At 39.3% G+C, this 19,598-nt stretch overlaps 1 protein-coding gene across 2 annotated transcripts in view; it reads right to left on the bottom strand.

Annotated features, from left to right (window-relative positions):
• Positions 1-1,313: 1,313 nt before the first annotated feature.
• The window catches only part of ALG8 (ALG8 alpha-1,3-glucosyltransferase), a 29,218-nt gene continuing 10,933 nt past the window's right edge, over positions 1,314-19,598 (bottom strand). Inside the window, exons 4-13 of one of the 2 annotated variants that reach the window (XM_053203738.1) lie at positions 18,437-18,546; positions 16,657-16,724; positions 14,269-14,395; positions 13,908-14,011; positions 13,090-13,210; positions 9,844-9,983; positions 8,128-8,267; positions 6,719-6,816; positions 6,330-6,402; positions 1,314-1,528 (exon numbers count right to left, since the gene is read on the bottom strand). In XM_053203738.1, the coding sequence (XP_053059713.1) occupies positions 1,387-1,528; positions 6,330-6,402; positions 6,719-6,816; positions 8,128-8,267; positions 9,844-9,983; positions 13,090-13,210; positions 13,908-14,011; positions 14,269-14,395; positions 16,657-16,724; positions 18,437-18,546 (1,123 nt within the window). In that variant the 3' untranslated portion in view covers positions 1,314-1,386. Of the gene's footprint in view, positions 1,529-3,719; positions 4,357-6,329; positions 6,403-6,718; positions 6,817-8,127; positions 8,268-9,843; positions 9,984-13,089; positions 13,211-13,907; positions 14,012-14,268; positions 14,396-16,656; positions 16,725-18,436; positions 18,547-19,598 lie in introns of those variants that run through there. The other variant, XM_015078876.3, reaches the window with a different exon arrangement.

The raw sequence follows: 19,598 nt of genomic DNA on the forward strand, positions 1-19,598 counted from the left end.
CCTTTTGATCTCTAGCACCTAGCATAGTACAAAATACTCAGTAGGAATTCAGTGAATATGCTTTTTGTAATTTTTTAAAGTTTATTTTTATTTTGAGAGACAGAGAGAGAGCGAGCGCGAGAGAGAACACAAGCATTCACATGCATGGGGGAGAAGCAGAGAGAGAGGGAGAGAGAATCCCAAGCAGGCTCCTCACTGTCCACCTAGAGCCCAACGCAGGACTCAATCTCACCAACCGTGAGATCATGATCTGAGCCGAAATTAAGAGTTGAACACTTAACTGACTAAGCCACCCAGGTGCTCCTGTGAATTTTTTTTTAAAGGAATAATAAATGAATTTGATTTCCAAAGTTTTAGGAAGGGTAAAAGAGGTAATGCCTAGAAGAGTACTTGGCACTCAACAAAAGAGGACACAATATGGGATTTTCCTTTTGTATATCACTTGAAAGGCTGTCATAAATGGGAATAGGACCTCATTATGTACTCCTCCAGAGACTAACTAGTAAAAGTCAGAGGAAGAAAAATATTAATTCAGCATTAAATGCCCTAAGGAATATGGGAGGGGTTGTTTTATGACATGGTGAACACTTCCACACTGACTATTTATTGTCAAGAAAACTGTTAAAAATGTGCCAAGTAATCATCTGAGAGCCTTTCTAGGATTCTAGAGTTCTGTGATTCTAGAGTTCTGCCATAGGTATATTTCAGGTCCTGTCCTTTTCGTAGGAAATAGGCATATTTTTTGTTTTAAATATTTTTTATAGTTTATTTATTTTGAGAGAGTGAGCACGAGTGGGGGAGGGGCAGAGAGAGAGGGAGAGAGAGAGAATCTCAAACAGGCTCCACACTGTTAGAATGGAGCCTAATGTGGGGCTCAAACTCACGAACCATGAGATCATGACCTGAGCCAAAGTCAGACACTTAACTGACTGAGCCACCCAGGTGCCCCTATTGTTTTTATTTCTGACTCCTGGGACCAAAACAGAAAAATTGGTACATTTATCGATCTTTCTATTAAACGGGCATGCTGAATATGGGACTTCATTGTGAGATACTAACGGCTGTACTGACTCAAGTTTTTGAGGTTTATAGGTTTGCTCTAATCTCAGCTGCCATTAGCACAGTAGTCTGTTTCTTTGGAGCACCAGAAATGAGATAGAGGGGTCAAAAGATTTGCTTTTTACCACAATCACGATGGAAATGTAATTTCATCAAACTACTCAAGAGTAGTTTTTCAAAGGCCATATTTTATTGGAATGCTTTCCTGCTCCCTTAGCTGCATAACAGCCACATAGACTGTATGTAGGGGGCAGTTCGCTGACACTGAAGTGCTTCCTTCAGAAAGAGTAGCTTCAGGTGGTGATTAACAAGGACACCATAGCAGTTTCAGGCTGGAAAGGCAGTGCATCTTCCTGGTAGCTCCCTGCTGGTTCTGGCTCTACCCCCCTGCTTGGGTAAAGATACTGGAAGCAAGAGTACCAAGTCCCTCCCATCTTTCTTTTCTTTTATCTTCTTAAAGCTTGGCACACTGCATATAAATTAAACAGCAGGTAAAAAAAGAGTTATTTATATACCCTATTTAAATTTTGACGGTAACCTTAGCTTGTTCTTGACTTTACTTAATTCTAGATTTCGAAACATTTTGAACAGCACTTTGGTTTACTTAGGAACTGCTGAAACCTAGAAATTTGTTATTGAAAGCCAGCCACATCTTGCAAAGTTTAAATATATGAATACGAAGTATGGTACTTGGGAGAGTCCTGGGCCATAGGCAGGAGTGTGGGTTCGAGTCTGTGTGGCACCAACAAGATATTCCTGTCTCTGGAGCAGTTTCCCTCCTGGTAACGTAAGAGGTTGCTTTATTTTATTTTTTAAATGTTTGTTTCTTTTGAGAGAGCACAAGCAGGGGAAGGGGCAGAGAGGAGAGAGAAAATCCCAAGCAGGCTCTGCGCTGTCAGTGAGGACACTGCCATGGGGCTCAATCAATCCCATGAACCGGGAGACCATGACCTGAGCCAAAATCAAGGGTTGGAGGCTCCACCAACTGAGCTACCAGGTGCCCCTTGAGGTTGAGTTGATTTAAAGAAACTGTATTTGGACTTTGAACTCTTTGTCAAACAAAAATTTATGCAAAGCCCAATATATGAAATAGATTAAAGCATATTTGCTTTGGTGGAAGATGGGACAGGGCCCAGAGCCTCTGAGGCAACTCTCAGGAACATCCCATGCTCTTCGGAACATTCTGGAAATCTCTGCACCACATAGGCTCTTCCAGTTCTGGCATCACAGAACAATCTACAAAGTACGATTAAATTTGGCCTTGTTGATATGCATCCAAATTCAACTTCTAATTTCTTTTTTTTTTTTTTGCTTGCACATCAATTGGCCAAGATGTGAACTACGCTGAGTCTCTTGCATTAATGCTGGTATTAGTAAACACTTAGATTTATGGCCTGTGCGGTGCGCTTCATTCATTCAACTGTGCCCAAAACTGGGGCTATTAAGACAAGTGTGGTCTCTGCTCTCAAACTGCTAGTACCTCCTGGGGAAAAAGGATAAACGAATTAATATTAGATGTAGACTCCCCAGCATGGGAGCTCACACATGGTGAGGGTACTCAGTTCTGGGGCATGGGGAGAGAAGGTTGAGGCAGAGGAAAGGATTCTTAAAAATATCAAGTGATATTTATTGCACATTCATGTGTCAGGCAGCATTCTAAATTTTTTGTAATCATTTTAGAGACAAGGAGATTGAGGCAAAGGATGGCTACATAACCTGGCTGCAGATAAAAAAATGATGGAGGCAGGATTTAAGATCAGGCTGTGTGACTCTGGGGCTCCTATTCTTAATCACTACACCATACTACCTGCATATTCATACATAGGGTAGCAGTTAAGTTTAATTTTGATGAAGTACGTACAATCACATGACAGGGTAGGAAAGTCAGCAGAGAGACAGGAAGTAGAATGGATGAAAGGGAGCAGAGGCACAAAGCAGCATGGCACACTGGCAATTTGCAGTTGTTAGGACAGCTGGAACACGAAGTGCCAAGGGGACTGTGGTGAGGAAAACAGGCTGGAGGGGCTATGCTTCTCTCCCCCTTTGGCAAAATCTCCATCTTTATCTCTGCAATGGACTCAAAAGACGTCTCCAGAAAGTTGAGTGGATTCAAGGGATGGGATAGCTGGATTAGCATCGCAGGATGCCACTGACTTGGACTCTGATCTTCTTAGAGGATAAGGGGTAAATAAAATGTGTGAAAGGTCCTGGTGTTGGCTAGATAAACGTTGGCTGAATTTGAATGTGCAGCAGATATTCGGCAAACTGGGGTCGTGGATAAAAAGTGTGTGTGAAGGACTCTTCTAGAAGGGAGAGGACACGGCCAGGCTGCAAAAACCACTTAAGTTTGTTCATATGACGAAAGTTTAAGAAGTGGCAGCCTTATCAAAACTGCAGAGCTTGCTGTTAGAATAAATGAACTGTACAAGATGTCCTTAACTCAACGCAAGCGTTGATATGCTGACAGGCCAAACCAGTTCATTAAGTATTCACCCCCTTGCTTTGTGAGTATTGTTATTGTATAATTTCAAAAAAAAAAAAAAAAACCCAACAACAAAAACCACCTCTTGGAACAAGGTGTATAGAATGGGGACAGAACATCACCTGTTTGTGTGCACACGCCAGTAGGAAAATATAGGAGCGGATAATGATCCAGAACATTCTTGTTCAGAAATACAAAACAGCATTTTATTTCTATTTCCCTTAGCACATGATTCTAATTATGCCTTATAGCCTGACAATGGTCATCACAGGCTACAAATAATCATGTTGTTGGTAGACTCCCTGCTTGCTGTGAGCAAGCACAGCAGTCTGAATCATCTCAGATGACTTGAACAGGGCAAGGCGAGATTTGTTTCAAATGTGCTTCATTGCTTAGGGAGGATAAGTGGCTTCTCACCATGGTGACAATCACGTCGCTAGGCTGGGCAAGGCCAAGTTTAGAAGAATGGTCTTCCAAACAGAACCACTGAAATGAATGGTTCATGCCACCAGTAACTTTCTTCAAGTTCTGATTAATTTCCCATGAAATAATTGCTTGGAAGACATCCAAGCAGTTCCTTTATTCATTGTTTCTTTGTCTTGCTGGAAGGAGGGTCAGACAACACTGAAACATACAGTTTGAACCAAGCATATGTGATGCCGGCTGCACAATACACTGAGGTCAGTAACAAAGGGATAAAGGGGTACTTCAGCTTCCAGGAGGTGAAAGGGAATACAAATTCACAGAAGACTTCCAGAGGCCCCAAGCCCAGGAGGTAGAAAGTTTCCAACCAATTAAAAAGAGGTTTTTCTTTTCTGAAGACAAAAGGAGAGAAAAGTCTCATTTTAAACAAGTCATCCTGGTTTAGCAAACATCTCTCAGCTGAAGCTTCCCACCTGCACCGTCCTGATGTGAATGATAGCCAAAGCCATTGTCAAAAGAGTGCATTCAATTTCACATTTAGAAAAAATGGAGAATGATATACCACTGCACTAGCTCAACAATCCAGATTTACCCAATCATCATCTACCCATGCTGTCGCCTCAGCGAAGCTGCTTGAGAGAACCAGCTCTGCATCTGGGGGAGGAAAGGGAGCTGGATGCTGTGACGCTGATGTAAAAAAATGCTACACAATAGGTAATTGATGGTTTTCAAGACGCTTTTGTTTTGGTAAAATAACATACAACTTGCTATTTAACCATTTTTAAGTATGCCATTCAGTCCCAGTAAGTGCATTGATAGTGTTCTGCTACCAACATCACTATCCACTTTCAAAACATTTTCATCACCCCAACAGAATCTCTGGAAACATCAAGCAATAATTACTCCCCATTCCTCCTCCCGAACCTCTACTCTGTAACCTCTAATTTACTTTTTGTCTCTATGAATTTGCCTATTCTACAGCGTTTATATAGTATTTGTCCTTCTGTGTCTGGCTTAGTTCACTTAGCCCATGTTTTCAAGGTTCATCCATGTTGTAGCACACATCAGAACTTCCTTCCTCTTTCTGAGTGATCAGTACTCCACTGTATGTATACACCACCTTTTGTTTAGCCATTCATTTGCTGATGGACACTTGGGCTGTTCCCACCTTTTGGCACAGTGAATAAAGCTGCAATGGACACTGTGTACAAGTATCTGTTTGAGTTCCTCTTTTCAGTTCTTTTGGGTATATACTAACAGTGGAATTGCTGGGTCATATGGTGAGAACTGAGTTGTAATATAATTAAGTATATGAGGCTTATGGACATAATCAGATATGAATCATAAAGGAGCTTTAAAAAAATTATATGCATAACATCATATTAAGTTTAGAAGAGAAAAAATTCTACCCATAATTCTATAACAAGAATTTTTACATATATTTATTTAAAAATATTTTTTGAAGTAGGGGCGCCTGGGTGGCTCATTGGGTTGAGCGTCTGACTTCGGCTCAGGTAGTGATCTCACAGCTCATGGGTTTGAGTCCCACGTCAGGCTCTGTGCTGACAGCTCAGGGCCTGAAGTCTGCTTCGGTTTCTGTGTCTCCCTCTCTCTCTCTCTCTCTCTCTCTCTCTCTACCCCTCCCCCGCTGGCACTCACTCACTCTCTCTCTCAAAAATAAACATTAAAAAAATTTTTTTTAAATATTTTTTGAAGTTTATTTATTTATTTTGAGAGACAGAGAGAGCAAGCAGGGGAGGGGCAGAGAGAGAGGGAGATAGAGAATCCCAAGCAGATTCCGCATGTCAGTGTGGAGCCCAATGTGGGGCTCAAATCCCTGAACCATGAGATCATGACCTGAGCCAAAACCAAGAGTCAGACGCTTAACTGACTGAGCCACCCAGGCGCCCCTACATGTATATTAGCTTTATGCATCTATATTTATGTGGCTTTACTCATAATGCATATTTTACATTCTAATATTAAGTTTTCATATAAGGTTTTAATTTAAGTTAGGTAGTCCCTCCTCAAATAGTCCTTCAGTTAAAGACATGAACTATGTTGTCATGTCAGAGTGATGTGATTATGGGTAATTTGTCCCTAAAAAAATTCTGGCAGCTTTTTGGGCTCAGGTCATGATCTCATGGTTTGTAAGTTCGAACCCCGCATTGGGCTCTCAGCTGTTAGTGTGGAGCCTGCTTCACATCCTCTGTCCTCCTCTCTCTCTGTGCCTCCCCTGCTCGTGCACTCTCTCTCTCAAAAATAAACATTGAAAAAAAAATATTTTTTAAAGGCTTAACGGACCATTTAGGAATAAACATTTCACAACAGCAAACATAATTTTAAATGTACTCTTTTGGATTACCTGAATAGAGTCCTCAGTGAGGAAATACTATAGGTGGTAAATAGTAACATGAGTAAGATTTTAGTGGGAAGTTCTGTTAAAAGAAAAAAAAAATACAGATGATAATTCGGTTGATCACAGAAAGATATATGATACTCAAGGCAATATAATAAGCACACTGGCACAGCTATATAGTGCTAGCAATGCTTTTTGAGCTTAATGATGCATCTTTGTGACATCTAAAGATACTGAGGATTAGGAACAAATTAGAGGTTTTATTTAAGAGCATGGAGGAGCTCTCTCCTTCCAAGAGATTTTAAGGTCATTTAAATGAGATATATTGATCTCTAGGCCCTGATGAAAAAGGCATGGCAATCAAATCTCTCTCTCTAAAATAAAAAGCTGTTTACCTGGTGCAGTGAAGAGCAGAGGGAAGAGGGAATAATGTCCCGTTGTGGTCAGAATCAGAAAAATTGAAGCATCTCCTGCTTTTCCCACAGAAAGAAGGCTAAAAATAAAAATTCTTATAATAATTCCTTAAAACAACAACTGAAACTTACACTTGCAGCAGACAGCTTGAATAAACGGCATCTATTATTTCTAGCACTGGCTTATGCATAAGCTAACATACTGATCTTTGCTACAAGTCCAATGTAATTGAGAATATTCATTTCGTGGGAAAATTTAAGCAACTGATGGAAGAATGTACCACACTGAATTGGGGAGTATTGAAAAAGAGTCTTGCTTCCCTGAGTAACTGCCTTCCTCACAGAAAGGGACATGGTGGGACTAGGAGCTGCCTAGTGGTGGTAGCCAGGGAGACAGGACTTGGGAGTTTAATTTCCAGACCTGGAGCTCTTCTCTTGGGCAGTGCCCCATGCCTGATGGTGCTTAGTATGAGTTCTAATTAAAGACATTAGAAGTTTTGTTCTATTTCTTAATTTGGAAACTCTACGTTGCTGAATGAATCCAGACAAGCCATATACTGACGTGACAAATTTGCTTAAGCTTCCTTCAGAGCTTAATTTCTCTCAAGATTTAAGAAAAATCTCAAGGGAAAAAAAAGGCTAATTCTAATATCATCTATCTATCAGGATTTAATTATATGCAAAATGGACACTACTGCATTTAATTTTTTTTAATTTTTAATTTTTTAGCATGGTACAGTGAAAAGATCATAGGAACCAGCATCATAACATTCAGGTTTAAGTCCTAACTGTGCTACTTGCTAGCCGTGTGGCTTTGGATAAGTCATTTAGACTCTCTGAGCCCAGTTTCTGTAGATGTTAAGACGGGATGATATCCATGTATCCTAATTACCTTAAAGGTTGCTGTGAGGCTCAAAAGAAAAAAAAAATGCAAAAAGAAAAAAACCCAACCAAACCCCTCTTCTCCCCACCAAAAACCACCTCACATTCTGCAAAATGTGAAGTTCTGTACAAATATTAAATTTTACTCCATAATGGACTCAATCATTACTCTAACAACACTTAACAAGAAACCATGAAATCTTATTTTCGCCAATGAGGTGACACCAAAGCCTATGCTTTTCTATACCATGCTGCCATTCAATATCCAGATCTAACACCTTGTATCATGGTTCTTAATTGCTGTAGTACCCTTAACAAAAACAGCAGTAACTGTGTGTGCATATTCCCAGGCCCAGCGATCCCAAGTTAAGCATCCCTGTCCTGTCCTAGTATAAATCTATTCCTGTACATCTTTGCCTTTGCCTATCCCACTGAACATGTCACATGGAAAACAACAGGCTCATTACGACATCTGCCAGAAATGCCGGCTGACTGAGTTACGCGCTTACCTCATCGGGAGAACTGCAAGGAGTATGGCTTTTTCATGGACGTGCCACCCAAATAGGAAGGAGCTCAAGGCACAAAGAATTAGACATCGCAGAAAGCCTCTGGGCCCTTGGGGTTTAAACCAAAGACAGAAAACAGAGGGCTAGAAACAACAGGCAAAGATAAAACTTCAGTATCACTCAAAATAGGCTTTACAGAAACATCGTTCAGGCGAATACAATTTATATCATCTCTGCAAACCAGTACATCTTAGACTATTCTCCCTTACACTGGGTTAATTCATCACCATGTGAACACTCCACCAGAAGTTATAAAAAACTACACAGGGGGCGCCTGGATGGCTCAGTCAGTTAAGTGTCTGACTCCTGATTTCAGCTCAGGTCATGATCTCATGGTTGTGAAATCAAGCCCTGAGTCGGGCTGTGTGCTCACAGCCCAGAGACTACTTGGGATGCTCTCTCTCCCTCTGACCCTCCCTGGCTCATGCAGACTCCCTCTCAAAAACAAAACAAAACAACAACAACAAAAACTAAAAACCTACTCAGAAAACAAGGCTTTTGGAAATACATATTTAACTCATTAATATTAATTCTGTTCAGGGCACCTGGGTGGTTCAGTCAGTTGAACGTCTGACTCTTTACTTTGGCTCTGGTCATGATCTTGCAGTTTCATGACTCTGAGCCCTGTGTTGGGGGGGCTCTGTGCATGGAGCCTGCTTAGGATTCTCTGTCTCCTTCTCTCTCTGTCTCTCCCCTGCTCACGGTCTCTCTCAAAATAAATAAATAAACTTAAAAAAAATTAATTCTGTTCATCAGAATTAATAATGAATGACTGATATCAGGTCAAACTACAAAAGTTCAAAAACATTTTGAGGCTAATAATAAACTAGATTTTACCATATTAATAAATACATACCTAGCTTTGTGGGCTGGATTGTAATTTATAATAAAACTAGGACTTTCCATACGCAGCTTATGAGGCTGACGTTTTAGAAAGTTTTAGGCAGTTAGAACATGGGAACAAGTAGGCCAGCAGAGCTTAATTACCCATCAGCACTGCCACTTAATTAAGCGGGGTCAGGTATCTTAATAGGTTTGATCTTTTAGAAACCAAAATTAAAACTGAGTATAATTAAAGTAGAATTGAGTTATTTATACTGAATGCCATTAAAATCATATCATGAAATTGAGAGCATCATGATCACAAACAAAAACAGCTATGAACGAAGCCTCTAACACCACCTGAGTCATGTTAGATTCAATGTTTGACACTCAAAGAGCCACTGTTGACTCTCTTAACTCATTGTCGTCATCAAGACAAAATATCCACGCAGTCCAGGCAACTTTGGATTTTTGACCAGTTAGCCACGGATGAAAACAACAACAGAAACCTGGATGTTCCCACTACACACGTTTTCCTTCTCCACAGTGCAGTCCTTGGCCCTTCCTCTCTAGGCTTTTCTTTTTTCCCCCTCAGATCATCAACAAATGATCTAACAGCCACAGCAAGGATCTCTCTCGCAGAGGTCGTACTAGTAATCTTTCCTTAAGGTGTTCAAAATTACTCTAAGAATTGCTCTGAAATACCTCAGTCTGCAGCAGGATGACAGCTATGGTATTTGTCCTATAGTTGGAAAAACCTGAAAGATGAAATTAACCAGCCACACAAAAGAAAAGCAGAGAAAACTCAAGAAATGAGTACCGTGGGTGAATTCTTACCAATATGGCAATCAGAGTGCAGATGAGGGTGGCCAAGGGAGTCACTGAGGGAAGGACTGTGTGTTGGAACTGCTGAACCAAACCACTTGTCATTGAGGCCTTGGGAATTTTGTTGGGATCAAGAAGTTTCAATTCCAAACCTAGAGAATAAGTAGATATTTTCTTTATTTTTATCAATATTTGGTCAACCAACTCCTCGAGAAAAAAAAATCTACTAAATCTTATTGTTGCTTCAAGGTCGAGCTGTATTAAAACTCAACTCTGTACTATTATTTTATCTACAATGCCTCTGGTCTTGAGATCATATGATGCAAAGCAGCTTTTTGCACTGGAACAGGGAATTCGTGCAGACAGTATGAATATCAATCTGCTCTCTCTCACCTCTAAAATGAAGCAGGCTTCTAAAATGCAAGTCTGACCATGTCACATCCCAGCTTGGAATCCTTCATTGCCTATAAAGTCCATATTCCCAAGCATGGCATAAACTGTCTTCCATGATCTGGCCCCTTCCTCTCCAATCTCATATCCTCTGCTTGATTAAATGTGGCTTGGCCACAATGAATTGACATAGCACTCTCCACACTTGTCCCCTTAGCTTAGAATGGCCTAATCACTTCTCTAAGTTAACTCCTAATTCACTTCCTCATCTGAGGGAGAAATCTTTTAAATAAAAAAGTAGAGCTGATTTTCTTGTGGGCTAGGTACACACATATGGACCCTGTACATGTCTCTATCTAGTGTTCACCCTACTGCCCTGTATCTGTTTATGCACTCATTTCCTCCACTGTATTGGATTTCTTAAAAGCAGAAATGATGATTAATCCATTTTTATCCCCATCACGTACGTGTTCAAGGAATACTTATTAGATGACCAAGTCTGAGGATGATGATGCAAATCCCATCCCAAACAAGCTAATAGGACAGCCAAGGACAGTCTGAGCACAGCCTTGTAGTAGACAAGGTCTACTGAAAATCAGTGAAATGTGGGGAGGTGTACACTACCAAATTATTTTGTATTCATTAACCTCTTTCCTTTTCCCTTCAGTCTGATGAGTCTCTCTTAAAGCTACCGCCACTGACCAAGACATCTTTTTTTTTATATATTAAATATAAGTTGTTGTCAAATTGGTTTCCATACAACACCCAGTGCTCATCCCAACAGGTGCCCTCCTCAATGCCCATCACCCACTTTCCTCTCTCCCCCACCCCCCATCAACCCTCAGTTTGTTCCCAGGATTTAAGAGTCTGTTATGGTTTGCTTCCTTCTCTCTCTGTAACTTCCCCCCCCTTCCCTCCCCCATGGACTTCCATTAAGTTTCTCAGGATCCACATGAGTGAAAACATGTATCTGTCTTTCTCTGCCTGACTTATTTCACTTAGCATAATACTCTCCAGTTCCATCCACGTTGCTACAAATGGCCAGATTTCATTCTTTCTCATTACCAAGTAGTATTCCATTGTATATATTAACCACATCTTCTTTATCCATTCATCAGTTGATGGACATTTAGGCTCTTTCCATAATTTGGCTATTGTTGAAAGTGCTGCTATAAACACTGGGGTACAAGTACCCCTATGCATCAGCACTCCTGTATCCCTTGGGTAAATTCCTAGCAGTGCTATTGCTGGGTCATAGGGTAGATCTATTTTTAATTTTTTGAGGAACCGCCACACTGTTGTCCAGAGCGGCTGCACCAGTTTGCATTCCCACCAACGGTGCAAGAGGGTTCCCGTTTCTCCACATTCTTGCCAGCATCTATAGTCTCCTGATTTGTTCATTTTAGCCACTCTGACTGGCGTGAGGTGATATCTGAGTGTGGTTTTGATTTGTATTTCCCTGATGAGGGGTGACGTTGAGCATCTTTTCATGTGCATGTTGGCTATCTGGATGTCTTCTTTAGAAAAGTGTCTATTCATGACCAAGACATCTTTGAAGAGGCAGATATATAAGATAATGTACAGCCTAGTTTCCTCACTCGGACAAGGAAAGTGGCCCTTATACCTCATACCATGCTGGTTATTTAAGGTTTTTGAATATAAATGTTAAGAAATTCCTTGTAAGAGTCCTTGGACATCAAGGCTGGATTCACAGTGGGTGAGGGATAATACCAAATTATGATTTCCTTTAAGTATGCACCAAAACAGTGACAGCAGCTACTTGTGCCAAGAGCTTTGTAGCCATTACTTTCAGACCCCTAAGGCACAGAGAGATGTATAACTTGTCCAAAGTCACACAAGTGATAGGTGGTAGAATTAAACTCAGATCTGTCTGGCTACAATGCCCCTGCTACTAACAACATAGCATTTTTTTATTATTGCATGTTTCTTACAACATAGTGCATTGGTACAGTTACTTACATTATCCTCTTATTATATTCACTAGAAGAATCAAGTGACTTGAAGAATGCCACAGAGCCACTCATTTATGCAGGTGGGCCTCCAACCAAATCATCAGACTCTAGATCAGGAATTGGCAAATTCTACCTTGAGGGCCAAATCCCCAGCCTGTGACTAATTTTTGCATAGCCCGAAGCTAGGAAGAGTTTTCATATTTTTCAAGGTGGTAAAACAAACAAAAACACCTTATGTGGTCTGCCAAGCCTAAACTATTTACTATCTGGCCCATTTTTTTTCAGACAAAGCTTACTGACCTTTCTCTTGATCCTCCCCATTTCCCATCAAGCTAGGCTATATTCACAAACTACTGTGAGTTATTCTAGAGTGAATTATTTTCAGTAGAACCATCTTAAGATATACATTATTATTATTATTATTATTATTATTATTATTTTATCACAACCCAAACTTAAAAGCCTAGCCTAGGTTTCCCATTTCTTCTCATCTCATGCATGACTATCATTTTCCTTACTGATAGAACACATAGAGTCACAGCTTACACAGTCTTCTTTCCTTATGCACACATTTAAGTTTAAAAGCAGAGATAACTGCTAAATAACATTTTACTCAAGGCAAAAATTACTTTTTAAAAATGTCTAAATATTGTATTTTTTTTTCCAAAGCAAAGGATCAACCTCATTGCTACAAATGGTTTTTATAAGGAACACAGCCTGTCTACTACACTGAAACCTTAGTCCCTAGAACTGCTCCCCTGTTTATTCTGAGAGCTGAAACACAAGGCCGGACAACAAACAGTTCAGCCACATTCAAAACACAAAGCAGGATTTTCCATTTCTCAGTATGACTTGTCCAAATCCATCGTCTAAGTAAGAAGGCTGGCTACTATACCGATGATGGAGAGCACTTTGTCCAAAGCATTGTACAAAGCCCAGAAGTTTGGAGCCCAATATGCATGGCAGAGGCCCCTCTTGAAAGGGAAGAGTCGGGACAAGACTTGAGGCAGTTGGTTCTGTACAAAAGAGATTAAACAGTGACTGATCTTTTCCAAATGCAAAAAGAGAACTAAAGAACCATCTGTGACATAGCGTGTAGAAAGTTCTAGTCCTTGTTCCCTCAAGTAGTTGTGTGATCCTGAGCAGTTCACAGAACCTCCTCTTGTCTAACCTACTCATCTGTTGAGTGGGACAAGATATGCTGAATACCAGTCCAGTACTGCTATGAGATAATTATAATAAGGGAAGAATTTACGAGCTGCAAAGGAGGAGACCCCAGGGTGAGGGAAAAAGGGGAAAACGAAAAATATTCATCGAACATCTATAATATTCTAGGCACTTTGAATGTTGTCAGTGAATGACTATGCAACACCATTAGTATTGATTTTGGAGTTACAAATAAGTTGTCACAAGTAAGCAAATGAGCAAATAAGGAAATCTGCGAACAATGATCATCAATTCTGTGTGTAAGTGTGTGTGTCTATGTGTGTGAAAGACATACAGTTAAACATGTAAATACACAGATACGTATTTGAATATGAACCAAAATGTCTGAAAGAACACCATTCTGTCTTTGGGGAGTCATACTGGGGAAGAATCAGAAAAAAGTAGATTTGCTTCTTTTATACATTCTTTGTTTTATTATTTTTTTCTAAACAACAGCAGCAACAACAAAAAACATGTATTACTTAATTTAAAAAATAAAAGACTTACCAAGGCTAGGAAGGGACCCAGTGAAAGAGCAGAAACTAAAAAAACAATCAGTCCTAGAGAAATAACACGGACAAAGCTGAAACTGTTCCATCGGATGGATCCATCTACAGAAAAGGAACATTACCGTTACCAGGAGCATGGAAAACCATAACTTATACCATGTGCTAAAACCAGAAGTATCCCCTGATAGCACACCAACCTTCATGGTGTGACAAGAGCACAGAAAAGTCAGAATGGTCAAGGGTTTATAGGATCAATAAACGAGAGATATCTGTTGTGCCTCATAAAATCCTCTCATGAAGCAAGCTACCAAATCAAGGAAAAAGAAAATAAAGGTTTTGTTATTGTCACTAAAACTTGCCTGGTTTATTTGCAGTGAAACAGTAAGACCGTAGCAGGTATACACCATAAGCCGGGGCTACATAGAGGTAGATGTGCTTGAAGTGCAGAAGAACAGCAAAGAGAAATGCTCCTTCCATATGCCTTTTCTAGGAGATTTAAAAGGGAAATATCACTTTAAAATTCAGGGTAAACTAAATGTAGTGATGTAGTATCCTGGTTGGATCCTGGAACAGAAAAATAACATTAGTGGAAAAACTGGTGAAATCTGAGTGCAGCACCAATGTTGATTTTTTAGTCTCTTTTTGTTTTTTAAGTTTTAATTTTAATTCCAGATAGTTAACCATACAGTGTTATGCTGGTTTTAGGTGTACAATAGTGTTTTTTAGTCTTGTTGAAAGAATGAACTATGAAAGTGTCATAGTTATGTAAGACGGTGACATGAGGGGAAAATGGGTGAGGGGCACAGGGACTCTCTGTACTATCTTTGTTAACTTTTCTATAAACCTAGGACTATTTTTAAAAATTAAGTTTATTAAAAAATAACAAAACCCTGGAGACTGGTTGCATAACAATGTGAATATACTTAAAACAATACTAGCCTGTACACTAAAAAAATGGTTGATAGTTAATTTTATGTGTATTTCAACACAATTTAAAAAATACATATTTTAAAATCTATACTCTGACATGCTTAATGAATGAAATCATCTGGGATATGTTTCAAAATAATCTTGTGTGTGTTTGTGTGTAGATCACTGTGCTATTCTTATATTCTCTACATTTGTATATGATTTAAATTTGCTATAATAAAAAGGTTTTAAATTTCAGGCAAATATTCTACATGCAATATAAGGAGAAAACAGGCAAATGATTCTAGTTAGTTTTTATACTGAGCCTAGTTCATTACTGCAACAAATATTTATTTAATACTAAGCTTGATGCTAAGGTACAGGACACATTATCATAAAAACACACCCCAATGCTCCTTAAAGATCTGAAGCCCAGAGAATTCAATCACCCTCATCTCCTGGACCTGGGGATGAGAGTATGAAAGAATACATATGATGTTATGCTACCAAAGAGCCACCTAAATCTGGTGTTAGAGATCAGGTAACATATAGTACTATCAGTCTGAAGGCACCGAGTACAGTACTTGATCCTAACAAACTACCTACAAGAACTAAAGGTATTCTGATTTAAAACAAATAAACAACAACAACAAAAAAATCCCCAAGTTGACTATAACTAAATAAATCTGAATTCTACCTACCTCACAGGAATTTGGGGATCAAATGAGAAAATGTTCCTGTGGTTCAGCAAGGAAGCTGCCAAAGGGGCCATGAAAGGCCAGGTTCCTTCTCTCACTGTCTCATCAGGGTGTGCTCTAGAATAGATGAGTGAGGAATGATCAGGAAAAATAATGGGTTGTTTCCAGATCTCTGATCACCGCTTTTTCAACTTAAGATTCAGAGAAGGTCTAGCTAAACTTTATTTAACAATCATTCACTGAATGCCAATTATGCTCTAAGTGCTACGTGGCTTTTTATGGTTAAAAAACAAAAACTTATCCAGACATTTATAGTTGACAAAGAATTTTAAAGCAGATTATCAAATTTGATCTTTCCAAAGTCCCTGTGAGGTAGGGGGCCCCCATTTTACAAATAAGAATGTAATAAGAGGTACATTTCATTTTATGGATGCAAAAACTGTGGCTGAGGGGGTTAAATGACTTACTTTCGAGTAATGGTTCCCAAACCTGACTGTGAATCAAAATTCCCTATAAATTCCTAAACGCCAGTGCTAAGGATTCTTATCCAGCATACAGAGAGGTGACCCCAAAATATGAACTTCTGATTTCTTCCTCTATAAAGAGGAGGAAAATAATGACAATAATTTCATAGAATAGTTGTGAGGTTTACTCAATAAGATATTATATATAATGTACCTAACCCAAAGTAGCCAATGCATTTGTGTGAGCCCTGTCTGAGTCATACAGTTCATTAGGGTCAGTCAGGATTTCAACTCAAATCTTCTGATTCCAAATCCCATACTTTCCATTACACTATGCTATATACTTCTGACGACGAAACCCCACCATCAGTTATTATATTGTAAAAACTGGAGACTTCATTCCTAGGTAAATGATTCCAGCCAAATACAGCAACACAAGTTTATTTCAGGTCTGCCACCCTCTAACAAGTTTCTAGAGTCTATGCGCAAAAGGAAGAAAATTATTGTCAAAAGAGAAGATGGGATTTATGAGAAGTATGCAATAAAATTATCTATAGTGCTTGACAATTCAAAACAGTTCATCAAATAAGTCTACCCATCACCAACTTATTGTTGCCTTTCAAAGCTCAAAGTCAGACTTAAGGGCAAAAATCTAATCAGCCTATTTTGTATTTACCTGAAATAATCGTGCAATGGAGAGTAGCATTAATCCAAATAAAAAACCATTGTACTGGAAATGAATATCTGGACTTAGATTAAGGAAAGACAACAGAGGATACCAAATTTAAGTTGAATTGTGCCAGCAGATTGAATATAAAAATGCAAATGCTTTCCTAATAGGTAAACTAAAGACAAAAATATTCCTCCAGTTTGAACTTCTCATAAATGTGTTTTCTATAAACAGAGTCAAACCTTAGACAAACTCTAATTAAAATGTATATAGTGCCTGGGAATGCAAGCTGGTGCAGCCACTCTGGAAAGCAGTATGGAGGTTCCTCAAAAAACTAAAAATAGAATTACCCTACGACCCAGCAATTGCACTACTAGGCATTTATCCATGGGATACAGGTGTGCTGTTTCGAAGGGACACATGCACCCCAATGTTTATAGCAGCACTATCCACAATAGCCAAAATATGGAAAGAGCCCAAATGTCCATCGATGGATGAATGGATAAAGAAGATGTGGTATATATATATACAATGGAGTGTTACTCTTTTCAAAAAGAATGAAATCTTGCTATTTGCAACTACATGGATGGAACTGGAGGGTATTATGTTAAGTGAAATTAGAGAAAGACAAAAATCGTATGACTTCACTCATATGAGGACTTTAAGAGACAAAGCAGATAAACATAAGGAAAGGGAAGCAAAATAATATAAAAACAGGGAGGGGGACAAAACAGAAGAGACTCATAAATATGGAGAACAAACTGAGGGTTACGGGAGGGGTTGTGGGAGGGGGGATGGGCTAAATGGGTAAGGGGCACTAAGGAATCTACTCCTGAAATCATTGTTGCACTACATGCTAACTAATTTGGATGTAAATTTTAAAAAATAAAAAATAAAATAAAATAAATGTATATAGTGCCAAGTATTATATAGGGATAAAAAAATTATGTTTAAGAAGAAAACCAGGAAACTTTCCCATGCTTTTTCTATCTTAAAGACCCAGCAGCTACAGGACAGGGAATTTTCTGGTTTTGTTTTTTAAATTAGGGATGAGAAAGGAAGGGACCTAACAGCTACTGAAGGCCACTGGCATGCAGCACCCCCTCGTTTATAGTATATATACACAATCCTAGTAAGCCTCACGATGAACCTGTGAGGACATCAGAGCTCAAAGCCATTAACCTACACACAGCCTAAAGCTACTGCAATGCCATAGCTAAGAGCTGAGTCCAGGTCAGGCTTGAACCAAAGTGCGGGTGTTTTCCTCACACATGGCTACCTTTATGAAAACTGTAAAATATTAGGCTCCTGTCGTTAAGATTTTAGTTTCATTCGTATCTTCTGGATTTAAGAACTTTGCCTGTTAATATGTGGTAATCTAAGGTGGTAGAAGAGCATGAAGGTCTGCCTGGTCCCATATGTAACACTGAGACAGGCCCTTTCCTAGAAAAGGTATTTAGAATAATGTGTTCTAAAACTATGTAAGATATATGTATCTGATGGATCTAAAGACAGTTAACAAATCCCAGTATAGTGCTTTACTGATGGTTTAACTGGTTCTTGAATATCACCACTAGCTTTTCAGAAACAAAGTGCTCTAAAAATCAGTGTCTGGTACAGTTGGGAGAACCCATAGAAACCACAGTTTTGGGAACCCACGGACCCACCCCACACCCATTTTCAAAAGCAGCTCACATTTCAGAATTACCACCGAAGAAATAATTAATCTCATACTTAGTATATATCAGAGTAAGTAAGGGAATAGTGCAGAAAATGTCAAGGATACGGTCCACGATTAACAACCCGAAGTTCCACAGCAGTAACACTGATAGAATAAACTTTGGCTTCTCTGTAAGTTCTTTACCTGCTTTTTTCCCATCAATGCATTTACAGCACCTACAGTGGAACACCAGGAAGGAAGCAGAAAGAGCTTTTATCTTCATTAGAACATCACTATACCACTACAGAGTACACTCTGATACACTCAGACATATTTTATTAGCTATTCCTGATAAACTGTCCATGCTGTTCCTGACTGCTTAAAAAGGTGACAGCAAAAACAAAGACCTCAGGGTCAGTTCCGTGTCTCTTTCTCAGCTCTGCTGATTTGAAACAGTCTTCATTTAGTAAAATGAAAAAAAAACAAACAGCCACCATAAACTCAAAGGGAAGGATTTTGAAAGTTGAGAGGGCACACACTATTTAGTCCTGAAGTGTAAAAAATGCAGACCATACCTGAAACTAATATAACAGTGTAACATTGTATATCAACTATAATAAAAAAATGCAGACCAGAATAATATGGTACTCTAAATTATATATCATAGCAGCCAAATTAAAAATAGAGCCACGAGGAGCACCTGGATGGCTCAGTTGGTTAAGCGTCCGACTCTTGATTTTGGCTCAAGTCATGGTTTGTGGGTTCGAGCCCTGCATTGGGCTATGCCCTGACAGCACAGAGCCTGCTTGGGATTTAATCCCTCCCTCTCTCTCTACTGCTCCCCTACTTACTCTCTCTCTCTCAAAAATAAATAAACATTTGAAAAAAAATAGAATGGGGTGCCTCAGTGGCTCAGTTGATTAAGCTCCAACTTTGGCTCAGGTCATGATCTCACGGTTCGTGAGTTTGAGCCCCATGTTGGGCTCTGTGCTGACAGCTCAGAGCCTGGAGACTGCTTCAGATCTATGTCTCCCTATCTCTCTCACCCTCCCCCGCTCATGCTCTGTTTCTCTCTCTCAAAAGTGAACATTAAAAATAAATAAATAAATCCTATCAGATCTAACATCCCCTAAAAAAAAAAAAAATAGAGCCATAAACTCATAGCTCCTGATTGTCCAAATAATTTTATTTTATTATTTATTTATTTTTTTAATAAATTTTTTTTCAACGTTTATTCATTTTTGGGACAGAGAGAGACAGAGCATGAACGGGGGAGGGGCAGAGAGAG

This window comes from Acinonyx jubatus, chromosome D1, assembly GCF_027475565.1.
Source record: "Acinonyx jubatus isolate Ajub_Pintada_27869175 chromosome D1, VMU_Ajub_asm_v1.0, whole genome shotgun sequence".
Classification (NCBI taxonomy): domain Eukaryota; kingdom Metazoa; phylum Chordata; class Mammalia; order Carnivora; family Felidae; genus Acinonyx; species Acinonyx jubatus.